Here is a 13,531-nt window from a genome sequence, read left to right as displayed (position 1 = left end):
TAGTGCTTTGACGGACGATAAATAACTGCTCTATCAAAATAACGTAAGTCCACTTTGGTAGTAGATATACAGTCGCCATCAAATAATATCGAAGCGGCTAAGATGCTCACAAATATCTGAACAAAGACTGTACAAGCGACTGTTTCACGACGCTTTATTTCTTTTGCGGTTTATCTGCTCGAGTCCCAGGCATAGACAACATCAACAAGTCCCAGGGTTTTTTTTTATATGAAATAGATAAAGGCTGTTCGACGCGATATCGCGGATATTCATTTGCTGTCTCAAAATGACTGGACTATTGTACTTGTAAGTAGGTATAGATCGTGTCATTCACGAAGACGCGTGCCTTGACTCGTGTTGTCATATTATTAAAGGTTAGATTTGACAAATCTGCGGGTCATCGTGGATGACACGAACTATAAATGGCACGTACAGTCAAGGTATTAAATATCGATACGGGCAAAGTGCCAAAAATATGTACACACGACCTTATTGCCTACATATTAAGGTAGTGTGTACATATTTTTGTCACTTTGTCCGTATCGATATTTAATACCTTGACTGTACCTAACAACAAAAGAAATAGAGTAAGAATGTACAGTCAATATAAGTAGTAGAATTATAGCTGTGCTGTAGTTTAGATCGGTACTAAAGATGTCGCCACTCTCCCTAGAATGGCAAAGAATAGAGAAAACTTTCTCATTTCATTACGATCACCGACATCCGATAGGAGGCACCATAAGATGATGTTGTTTTGGTTTAAAAGTTTAACAAGGAAAATAACCAAGCTCCAAAACATTTAGTTATACACAGTTATTATCTATCTACATACTAACCTACACAATAATCCACAAGTTGTTGATAATAGATATTACACTATAACAACATTAAATTATATTTCAAACTTAAAGTGACGTAATTTAATATAATAGACATGTATTTACCTCGTTGTAATTATTTTTCCTGCGTTTCTTTCCCCGCGGCATATTGTTCTGTTATGAAAATTTTCAAAACACTAAAATAAGCTAAACTAGGTAGGATATATGTCCTTATCAAATGTATAAGCTTATAAGAAATTGTTTTCTCTACTTTCAACTTTGCTTTAGTACCAAACGTCAAATATTTTTTTAACCGCATTTTCGCGCCATTAGTTTTTTTTTTTTTCAATTTGAACCATGATGAGTTATACAGCCATATTTTTTTAATGATGCGATTATGGGTCGTTTGTTAGTAGAACTTAGGCAGAAAGAATTATACCTACTGTCTTTTTCTTACGCTAGTACCTATTGTGTAACATTTATAACTGAAATAAGAAAACCGACCAAGAGCATGTCGGGCCATGCTCAGTGTAGGGTAGGGTTCCGTAGTTACCCTTCCGTCACAATGGGCTAAACGGGGGGAGCTATTTAGTATAGTAAATTGTTAACCAAGGGATGAAATGGTGCCTTTCACCCGAGTTAAACACTTTACTTTTCATATCGAATGCGAGGAAACCAAATAAGACAAGGCAAATTTGCAAAAGCAGTACCTACTAGATGTAGGTATGGCCATGTTTTTTTTCCTTAGGACTTACTTGCAGTCGGAGATTTTTCATGTCTAGAGATAAATAATCAATTTAGATTGCAATATTGATGGAAAAATACACTTTTTAGCAAACTACAGTAATTATAAAATTATTTGTTCATTAAAGTATGAAAATCAGCGGGATTGCCTCTTACTTTTTAATTTTTACTTTTTTGTTCTAAAACTGCCAATAGTTACCTAATTGACGGTGTTACTCGTACACCCAACATATTGTTTTAGACACTTTAAATATTAAATAACAATTTAATGAGTAAAATAAGCAATTTCTGTCTTATATTTTACTTTATTTACATGAATAAAATGCCAAATAACTGTAAAAAAACCATTTATTATTGGAAAAACGTATGTATTATAGTATGACTGTAATTGTAGAAGCGAAAAAAAATGACCTCCCCGCTTTACATGTAGGGGAGGTACCCAATTTATTTTAGCCTTAATTTTACGACGATTTCGGATTAATTGATTTATATATCCATGCCAAATTACATCTTTATAGCACTAACGATCACGGAGCAAAGCCTCGGACAGACAGACAGACGAACATGGCTAAATTATAATTTAAGGGTTCGTAGTTGACTACGTAACCCTAAAAAAGGGATTACCAGACCATATATTTGCATTATTATAAGTGAAGGAAGTGAAAGAGGTATGTCAGGATCGTAGCAAGTGGAAATCCGTGGTCTCTGCCTATCCCTTCGGGAAATAGGCGTGAGTATATGTATGTATGTATGTATGTATGTATATTTGCATTACACGTGTTATATCGTTACACATGTGCTCGAGCTAATTTAGATAAATATATCTTACTAACCAGTTTCCGAATAATACTCACTCAAATCCTGTTTCCAGCGATAAATCTGTTTATCACAAGGATGGCATCCCGTTTTATATAATAGGAGATAAAGTAATACATAAAGTTTCGATTTAACATCAGTTCAGTCCGAGGCATTCGTGCCAACGACTGTTTTTAGGTATTTACGTACATGGATTTTTCTGAAATATTTAAAGATGTATTTAGCTCACGCGTTTGTTCTTCTGATTGGAATATGGTTGTGTGATGCAGGCTACGGTTTGTCTGAACAAGATGCGTAAGTATCGCCATGATAGTCTTTTTATATACACGGTGATCACGAAGAACCTCAAAGACTTTAACTTTGAATTAAGGTCAATTTCGCAAAAAAAAATGTTTTTTCTTTTTTTTTTAAATGTATTTGGGTGTGTATTTGTACTTAAAAAGCAAAACTTGTTGTTGAAATTGTCACTAAACATTAATTTTACTTTTTTCGTAAAACCTAGTTTTTGCAAAGTGTTTTACTTGTCACGTTTTGACATCTATCAATAAAGATATTTAGACTATGTCCCATATTGGCTACATCGCCATCGAAGTAAATAACAATAAAAATAAGTTTTTTTTATAAGTATTAACTCTGAAACTAGGCGAATTCCAGAAAAGTTTGTAGCACACTTTACTCTTTAAATATGATCAGGAATACACTGTTAAAATCCTGCGGGTTCCTCGTGTCACACCGTGTATATTAAATCGTGCAAGCTCACTTATTAGAATTAAATTAGTAATAACTGCCCAAGGGCATGTTTTGACATAGTCATAGGGTTCCGTAGCCCCGATCTCGATAGCAAAGAAAAAAAAATTTTTTTTATATTAAAAAAAATATCTTTTTGTTTTGGAGATTTTTGTTTTCTGATAATGATCCTACGAGCGTGTACACTATTTGTTTACGTATTGCTTAGTATCCCAACAAAAACATAAATGTGAAATGAGTGCCAAGTTCAATATTAAGAATGTGTCGTTGTTGACTCGCCGACAAAAGAATTGAGATTTACATATATGGGTGCCAAGTTCTGTTCTGTGTAGAAAATCCTGAAATTATAAAGGATTTGACATAGCTGTGGTTAATATACAACTAATTTTGTCAATATATTTTCAATAATGAGAAAAAAAACCGCACAAGTGCGAGTCGGACTCACCCACCGAGGGCTCCGTACTTTATAGTATTTGAAAATTTCAACGGTCTAGTTATCACGGTTCATGAGATACAGCCTGGTGACAGACGGACGGACGGATGGACGGTTGGACGGACGGACGGACGGACGGATGGACGGACAACGGATAGTCTTAGTAATAGGGTAGTTTTACCCTTTGGATACGGAACCCTAATGAGGACTACGTTTGTATGAAAAGGCGATTTCGCGCGGGTCCACCACTTTCGTCTGTCAGCGCGTGCTACGCGCTACGAGCGTAGTCGATAACATGCAAAATCCTGTATATAAAAAACAGCGACTATGAACAGAGAACCTGACTATCGGGTCACTGGCACTGAATGTGTTAAATAAAAACCGGCCAAGTGCGAGTCGGACTCGCACAGAAAGGGTTCCGTACCAGTATCTATAAAAACGGTCACCCATCCAAGTACTGACCCCGCCCGACGTTGCTTAACTTCGGTGATTGGATGAGAACCTCGAGATTGGAAAGAAATATTTATTTTATTGTTTTTAGTATTTGTTGTTATAGCGGCAACAGAAACACATAATCTGTAGAAATTTCAACTGGCTAACTATCACGGTTCATAAGATATAGCCTGGTGACAGACGGACAGCGGAGTCTCAGTAATAGGGTCCCGTTTGACCCTTTGGGTACGGAACCCTAAAAAATACCAATGCGGCATTATAACATGTCTTTTTTCACAGCCTTTCCGACGTAGCAGCCCCTGCGTACGTTCCAGCCTACGCGAAAAACAAACAATTTGGCACAAAAACCGGATATGGTACAAGGACTGGTTACGGTACCAAAACTGCTTATGGTACAAAAACGGGTTATGGTACAAAAACTGGTTACGGTACAAAAACTGGTTATGGTACAAAGACTGGTTATGGCACAAAAACCGGATATTCAGGATATTCAGAGTCTAGGACTTGGAACTCGGAATCTGGATCAGCGTGAGTTTTATTTTTTATTTAGGTTTTGTGTTATTTTATTTAGTCTGTCCAACCATTTCCGTTACTAAATAAGGCAATATTATTAGTTATTTTTATTAACGCACGCAATTCATACATTTCCAGTATCAACTTAATACTGGAAATTAATGAATTACGTGCGTATATTAGTGAAATGATTGGCCATACTATATATAATATAGTACATTATGTATTTCATTTTTGTATAATTTGAGAGAGATTAAGATGCGTTAAACCCGAAAACGGCAAGATAATAATTTCATCCTATTAAAAGAAAGGAGAAGTGAAATACTTAGTTGCGCTATTTTTAGCCATTTTTTTAAATGCAAAATTGTAGCAGTATGGTGTCTATGGTAGAACTCTTAAGTAAATATGTAGGTACTCTATTGCTACGAGTATACTTACGCCGTAGCCTTTAATATCTTTTTATCTGTATTTATCAAAAATTGTACTAGGCACTCGAGTTTATCGTGTTTTTCTTAATGATAACGTTTGATACTTTGGAAGCTTTTCTCAGAGTTCTGTGACCGAAAAGTGACGAACGAAATCCTATTAAGGGGATCCCAACTAGAATATATCTTTTTTATTTAAAAAATAGCTTAGAGCGTTTTTTTATTAATGCTTAAACGCGTTTTTTATTAGTACTTTAAAGCGCCTTGCGCAATGAGTTTCTGGACTTATAAACAACCTTTCTTATGTTTAAAAAGATTACATGTTTACTCTGGAAAGGCAGTAGAAAAATACGCAAAAGTTGTATGGAAAAATCGATCTTTCGCCACCTTTTTGTATCGCATAACTACGAGAAATAAATACTTTTTTGTTACTATTTTCAAGATGTATTTCTATGTATTTAAGTATTTTGACATATATACACCGTGGGCCAATTAAACCCGACGGATTTTATCGACGCATTCCTTAGATCATAAGGAGCAAAAAATGTTACATACCCATACAACATTTGGCCATATTCGCTAAAAAAAAAATTTTTTTGTTGATAATAAAAAAAAATGCGTTTTCTGCACACGGTACGTAATTTTACAACTTGGTGAAAAAAAACAGTACAACGAAAAAGTAAAGTGTTTTTTATTTACCGATAAAAATTGCGAGTTTACTTTAAAACTTGAATGTCTGTCTATAGGTATGTCTAAATCAAGTCACATAGTGGCAACTTCACAGCTAAAAAGGAGTTTTTCACTGAGTTATAACAGAAACAAATTTTCTTAAAAAATTTACACTATCTTTAAAACAAGATCTATTAAAGAAAACTATGTATGACATTTTAGTCTCTAAATGCGGTCATGAATACACCTTTAAAATCTGTCGGGTTTAATGGGGCCACGGTGTATATACATCATTGTCTGAATACCCACAACACAAGCCCTCTTGAACTTACTGTGGATGTAGGGCTTAGTTAGTTTGTGTAAGGATGTCCTAAAATATTCATTTTAATGTATATATCCATGTTATATATCCATTATTTATATTGTTTTTAATGTTTATATTTGCTAAAAAAGTGTCTTTTATTTTAGCCCTACGTACCAGGAGTTGCAACACAATGCCAACCAGATATTTGCAGGTTAGTATTAAGAGCTTGTGCACAAATCACGCGAGGTTTTTTCGGCTACTTTTTTGACTCAATATTCCCGTTATTATTACTACTATTTATATGTCAGTTTTAAATAATATCCGTTATTTTTGTACAGCCTTTTAATTTTAACAACCGATTAGGCGGTTAATATAGTTTTCACGCCACTGTACGGAAAGTGTGGCAATAGATGGTCTAAAACCAAGGTGGAAAGTAGATAATAGCTGTAGCACCTGAACCACCACTACTACAATGTTTCATTGTTATCATCAACTGTCATTGGTGATATTTGTTATCATCATCTGTTATTGGTGATGGTAAAAGGTCTTTTTTTGGCGCAACTTTTTCCTTCAAAAATAAAAGTAGGTTATCTATAGTACCATTTACTTGTTTAAAAAAAAAGAAACGTCAAAATCATTCAGTTATTTTTTTTTTTACAAAAGGCGGGATCGGAAAATACTTACTGAATTGGATAGTGTAACTGTAAAGTGTGTTTGAATAAAAAATATAAGAAACTCGTAACTATGCTATAAAAATGAGTTCTTCTAGTGAAGAAAATATAAATGTTCCTGGCAAAAATAAATACATCGCTTTCTTACAACAATTTTCCTCACGCCAATATAAATATTAATTTATATTAAAGCACTTAGAGTTTTTTTTTATGGTAGAGGAGGCAAACGAGCAGACGGATCACCTGATGGTAAGCGATTACTATGGCGATTATTATGGTTAGCGTCCGTCGGTGGTTATGCAAATGTTTTTTTTATTTCCTCGCAGTAGTCGTGAAAAGCGCTATGTAATTCCTCGGCCGGAAACACTAAAGGTGTACTCATATTATTTGAGGGCCTCCACTAACGTGTCGGCTCTCAAACTCACTCGTCCATCTTTGAGCGATTTTCCGGCCTCCCCTACAATGTCCCTATTATAACTAGCCTTTTCTAAGTAAATGCTTCATGCTACTTAACGGCTATCGACGCAATTAATATAGATTCCATGAATTCATACAATAACAACTGCGTTTATCTCCAGCGTGGGTGACCGGCGGAAACCAAAATCTCAGCAATAGTAAATAGGACTGATAACTTACTGTGCCAATGTCAAATGCAGTTTGCTGCAAATGCATTTGGGACAAGGACGAATGGAAATAGATGGAGGTTCGATTGATAATGCAGTTGGGATGAGATGAGTCATACATCTAATCAATATGGTTCCATTTGTATCATTTGTCACCATGCCTGTCACGTTCTAACAAGTATGTAAGCGCGAAAGTGACGGATACAGTGACAAGTGATAAAAATGGAACCATGCTGCCACCACAGGTTATCTAGCCAAGATGACAATCTGAATCGGAACCATAAAAATGTACATTTACACATCACGTGTTTTCTTGTGTATAGTAGGTTCTGCCATCTTTTGGGCTACATCGGAACAATAACCATCACATATGCGCTTCGCGCCAAAAATCTGACGGCTCATGTGCTGCCTCCTATAGTTCGTGCACGCTCCCTATAGAAAACGCCAAAATTAAAATATGCTCAGGCCATAGCCTTTATTAATAAAAATATCCAGACTTTGTCTAGGCACAACATGTAGGTATTGTAAAAAGAAAGTGCGGCTAGGATGTGGTGGAGAATATAAACGCAGACGTAGATTTCTGATATTATATATTTTTTCTTCAATCAGCAAGATTACAAATATCGACTACTCTTGACGGATGCAACCTTTCGAACAAAGAGCATATAATCACTACGTGCTTTCGAATACTCGTCTGCAGATCTTTATTCATCTGGCAGGGCGATAGTTCTTAATTCAAATCTATAACTGTTGTCAGTTATCATCAAAAAGACTGTGAAGGTTTCCAAACTCTGAAGAACTCTCGTTATTTAATGAATGGAATGGGGAGTTAAATATCAGAATAAGATTTGTATAACAAATCCATTTAAAAACAAATTTCAACTCAACGAGGCAACGAGGTGGGGGGGATGGGGTAGGCAACGCGCATGTTCTCTGGATTTGCAGGCGTACATAGGCCACGGAGACTGCTTACCATCAGGTGGGCCGTATGCTTGTTTGCCACCAACGTAGTATAAAAAAATCAACTAGTTAACGTAAAATAATGAAAAAAAAGTTTAGAACAACAATGACCTCTTTCAGAGTATGAGAAATGAAACACAATTTTTCTCAAAAAAAATAATGGATGTTCCCGTATACAGGTCCGAAATGCGAACCCACCTGCAAGAACAACGGCATCTGCATCGACACCAACACCTGCCACTGCCCGGCCAACTTCAAGGGCAAATGGTGCGAGTTCGAGAAGAAACCCTGTCTGACGTATCCACCTCTACCCATGAATTCCATGAGGAAGTGCAATGACGAGTACGTACACACAACTCTTAGTACACCTTATTTCGTTACAATACGGTTCATTATTAAACAACGGCAGGCCACTATCAGGCCAACTCCAGGGCAAGTGGTGCGAATTTGAGTAGAAATCCTGTCTGACGGATCTACCTGTACCTATGAATTCCATGAGGAAGTGCAATGACGAGTACGTTTGTTCGTCATATTCGACCTTATCTCGTTGCAATTCGATTTATTATTGATCGGTATCAGCATTGTCATCAATACCTGCCATTGCCCAGTCAACTTCCAGAGTAAATGGTACGAGTTGGTGAATAAGACTGCCTGAGGTAGATTATAAAAAAAATACATACATTTTTTATTTAATCGAATGAATAGAGAATTATTATTTGCTGAAAAAATCACTTGATAATAGTGCACATGAATACATTTTGAAATAGGCCTGCAAAATTTCTTCGAAAATATGGTATGCATGTTTTCACTCAAAATAGAATTGCACTCATACGGTATACATATGTTAAGGAGCCCGCCACTGATTACCAGTTCGCCGGACGATTCCGGCCTGTTAGTTATTCGCGATTGTCAGCTTTTGCGGATAACTCACAGGCCGATATCGTCCGGCGAACTGGTACTCAGTGGGCCCCTTTACTCATAAGGCATGTATACATATATAACAATGAAGAATGAACTTGAAATATTCGCCCCATCCCGCGTCCTTGTAAGGTCACTGGTTCAACTTGTGATAAATCTGCCCACGCTTTAATTCGTACTTTTAAATGTTAATGATATAAAATTTAGTTGGTTTTTCATTAATATTTAAGGCAAAGGCATTACATTTATATCTATATAGTTGTTTTGCACTCACCATTAATCTCAAGACTGTAAACACATAAGTGTACAAACAGCAACTCTCATAACTGTCCATCGATGGACCTTATGCTTTTTGTATTAAGATCCACCGATGGACAGTTAACAGTGTGGGCCATGGAACCTACACTCCGTTGTTTTATTCGATTATCTTGAACACCTTCGTATTACAATAGTTTTGAACCTCAACTATTTACAAGCCATCCCTAGCCCTAATATTTACAACCATTCTGCCTTTTTAATTGCGAGTAAAACGAACACATGGCGAGGATAAGCCATTTCGTGTCTTCACGCGCTTCAATTTTGTCCATTTTTTTTACCTGTATTTCTATTAAAATATGTACTGTTAAGTGGGTTCAGAAATGAGATAAAACTTGAGCTTCGAATTATTTATTTTCGTAAACGTAATCTCAAAGGCTCAGACGACGCGTGCGTGCCGTGGGGCGGGTCGCGGGCAAATGGACAAGTTGACTCTTTGTTGAGTTGACGCTGCGGCGCCTGCGGGGCGCGGCGTAGGGGGGAAGGGGAGCCCTGCTGCGGGGTGACAGTCTCCGGAGTTCACCTTCCCAGTACCTATTTCTGCTCATTTTTACTATCTTTCAATCACTTTCCTTTCTCACTTTCAGACTCTGCACGATAACCTGCGCCGAAGGCCACAAATTCATTGACGGGACAACAGTAGCGAATATGCGTTGTGTGGACGGCCAATGGCAACCAACTCGAGCAGATTTCTCGTCCATACCTGATTGCGAGCCGGAGTGCAACCCGCCCTGCCTTAATGGTGGCGTGTGTCTGTCTGTCAATACTTGTCAGTGTCCGCAGGAGTACAGGGGGCCGCAGTGTCAGTACTGTAAGTATTGGCTACTATAAAAAAGCGCTGGTCTATGCTTTTTACCTTGTTTACGAAAATAACCCACATCCTGCGTTAGTAACGCCATCTGGCAGTTGAATAATGGAGGAAAGCGATTCTGTAAAGACGTTTTTGTTTTATTTGTCCACGTTCGGAGTAATAGTATTGTATAAAATCGCAATATAATAGAAAGCTTTCAGTCGAAGACCGTAGTTAGGTAACGAATCTTCCTGAGTTGCCTAAGTAAGGTGCGTTGAGTTGGGAGTCCATACATGAAAAGTAGGCAATTTGAGTTTGGTATACGAAATCTTAATTCAACCATTACAGTCGAAGAAATAGAAAAACATCATTTTCCATCATTCCAGCAACATCGGTCTGCGATTTCCGCAAGCTAGCTTTCAACGGCAACTACAAATGCAAAGGCAACGACGAAGAGTTCTCCTGCCGCCTCAGCTGCCCTGCTGGTGCTGTCGCTTCTTCCACTTTTGCTGACCAGTATACGTGTCAATATTCTACGGGAGTATACTCGCCTCAACCGATCCCGCATTGCGTCTTTAGTGAGTATAAATCAAAACATTTTAAACCTTGGCTCAATGGAATTTTCGCCTCAATTGCGCTGCTGGTTCCGTGGCTTCATCTATTTTTGCGGATCAGTATTCTTGTCTGTATTCTTATTTCTTTAATTAAAAAAAACATCTTCGTATCGTAACTTAGTGGAAAACGCCTTTTTGATGGCGATGATGCCATTATGGGGCGTAGTCTAAATATCCTTATTGATAGATGTCAAAAAGTGAGTAACCTTTGCAAAAACTAGGTTTTACAAAAAAATATCGTCAAAATTCATTTTCATTGCCAGTTTTACCATAACATTAAGTTTATGTACACATTCAAAAATTTGAAAAAAAAAATATTTTTTGGCGAAATTGATTCAAATATTTTGGGTTCCTCGTGTTACATCGTGTAGTTTGGAAACCATTTCCGTCAGTAGAAAAAGGCGGCAAACTTGAAAAAAATTTCGGTGCGAAGGGTCTCCTTACAAAATTTAATTTCGCGCCTTTTTCTTCTGACAAGGTGGGATTGCCAGAGTAATTAATGATTTATTGTGTTATACGACAAACCTGCACGGTGCAGCAACCGCGGGCACTGGTTGGTGATAAAAAAGTATGCCCTTGCCGCTCATCTTTTGTTTTTTTCTGGAAAAAAATTCTCAGCAATTCATAGTGCGAATTTTATAGATTATAATTATTTAAACTTAGTTCTAAAATTCTATTGATAAAAAATACTAAGTATATGGGAAGCACTGTCTTCTACTTTTAATTACAAAACATAGGACTGCCGTGGTTTATTTTACTGACTTTTCCTGCTGAAGTTTTTCACTACGCCGTTCACCCGAGGCCAATATTCATCGTTCGGTTCCATGTACGAAGATCAAGATTCGTGGACATTACGGCCTGTGACAATCTCTCATTTGTCTATGACCCACGTACTGACGGGTATTAGTTTTATTAACTCTATGAGAGCCACGCCTATCGTGTGCGGCGCAGTATAGTGAACCTTGTCGAAATGCACGAAAGTTGATACTGGGCTGCAGCCGCGTGAGTCATTCCACGTCGTTAGCGATCAAAAGACCTACCTACCTACCTACCTACCTATAAACCTTTATTTCAACCTCAGGCAGTGTTAGTACAATAACAGAAAAACTTAAAACTTTGTTAGGAACAATACAAGCTGGACAGTTACAACGGTTCACTGGGCTTGTGAAGTCCGCAACAGTGCACAATACACGGACAGTCCTGTCCGCAATCTTACTTAGGATGATGTAGGGGTTGGCGCGCACGCGCTTTACCAGCGATGTAACTGTGTACATATTCTTATTAATTAATTAAACTGTATTTTCTATAAGAACCATTTTTTCCCACTGGTTAGCCAACTATAATTGTTGTTTTTTTTATTTCAGACGATGTCGTCGTTGTAACACCCAGCAACTACCATTCGGGGTACAGCAGTGTAAGTATCATCACGACATATTGTAATTAGAAATATTCGTCTATAATTAACCTCAGAGTCTGCGAGTTCAGATCTTGCCGTATGCAGTTAATTTTTATTTTATTTCAATTAAATAAATGGCATTGGTTAGCAGCTCTGCTAAGTAGGTACAAAAAATAATGAATTTATTTTAAAGCACCTGGAAGCAGAATGACCAACCTATGGCGCATGGCACACTGCATCCGATTCGCACGTCGCTCCGACGTACGAGCGGAATATCGCTATAATACGCGTATAGCGTTGTCTCACTCAAACTTCAGAGCGAAAGGCAATACCAGTGTGCCATGGGCCTATGTATCTATAAACATTTGTACTTATCTTTGGAGATTTAACGTTACAGACAACTAAACTAAAACGCTGCACGGTAACATACATCTTGCTAGCACTAAAACACTCATTGGGCTCACGGGTACCAGTTCTGGGGGTTCATTCTAATTTGACAATCTGTCATGGTTTTGACCTGATTTTAATAGGACAAGACAAGACAAAGCATTTATTGAAATCATATTACATAAAATTACTTAAACTTATAAGTAAATAACAAACTAGTACAAAGATTTACACACAATTGGCTACTTGACAGTTTTTGTAAATAATATCAATCGATCTTGATTTTCCTGAGGATCAAATGTAGCATTATCTATGAAAAGAGACCTTATTGTCGATGGCGCTTACGCCGCACTGCGTCGCGCAGCGTTGTATTTTTTTTTTTTTTTTTTTTTTTTTTTTTTTTTTTTTTTTTTTTTTAATAGGCTACAAACGAGCAGACGAGCCGCCTGATGGGAAGCAGTCATCGCCGCCCATGGACATAAGCAACATCGGAGGAGCCACTTATGCGTTGCCAACCTTTGAGAACCCTAAAAACCTGCTTCTTGAAGAACCCCATGTCATAGCGCAAGGGAAACACCTCAGAAGGTAGCTCATTCCACAACTTGCACGTTCTGGGAAAAAACGAGCGAGATGCCCGCTTGTTCTTGGTTTGCCAAGTGTCGAGAAAGTGAGGATGAACTTTGTTTCTTTGGCGGGAGGTGCGGTGATAAAAACGTGACGGTGGCACCAATTCAAAAAAGTTCTTCAGAACATTCCCCATTGTACAGACGGTAGAACAGGCATAGAGAGCCAACGCGCCAAATTGTATCGAAGCATCGTTTATAACGGCGTAAACGCCATCGACAATAAGGTCCCTTTTCATAGATAACGTCACAAATGTCTATATAAGACTCATGGCATTTAAGCAACACAAAGATCAGAAATGAGAGTTAAAA

General features: G+C 37.5%; 1 protein-coding gene across 1 annotated transcript in view; it reads left to right on the top strand.

Moving 5' to 3' along the window:
* Window positions 1–2,463: 2,463 nt before the first annotated feature.
* LOC133521644 (hemocytin) overlaps window positions 2,464–13,531 on the top strand; it is a 98,352-nt gene continuing 87,284 nt past the window's right edge. Inside the window, exons 1-7 of the mRNA XM_061856726.1 lie at window positions 2,464–2,672; window positions 4,291–4,539; window positions 6,087–6,133; window positions 8,356–8,518; window positions 9,997–10,220; window positions 10,586–10,777; window positions 12,178–12,227. Coding sequence (XP_061712710.1) covers window positions 2,593–2,672; window positions 4,291–4,539; window positions 6,087–6,133; window positions 8,356–8,518; window positions 9,997–10,220; window positions 10,586–10,777; window positions 12,178–12,227 — 1,005 coding nt within the window. The 5' untranslated portion in view covers window positions 2,464–2,592. The remainder of the gene's footprint in view (window positions 2,673–4,290; window positions 4,540–6,086; window positions 6,134–8,355; window positions 8,519–9,996; window positions 10,221–10,585; window positions 10,778–12,177; window positions 12,228–13,531) is intronic.

The sequence above is a fragment of the Cydia pomonella genome, chromosome 9 (assembly GCF_033807575.1).
Source record: "Cydia pomonella isolate Wapato2018A chromosome 9, ilCydPomo1, whole genome shotgun sequence".
NCBI classification, from domain to species: domain Eukaryota; kingdom Metazoa; phylum Arthropoda; class Insecta; order Lepidoptera; family Tortricidae; genus Cydia; species Cydia pomonella.
This window is presented reverse-complemented; position numbering and strand designations above follow the sequence as displayed.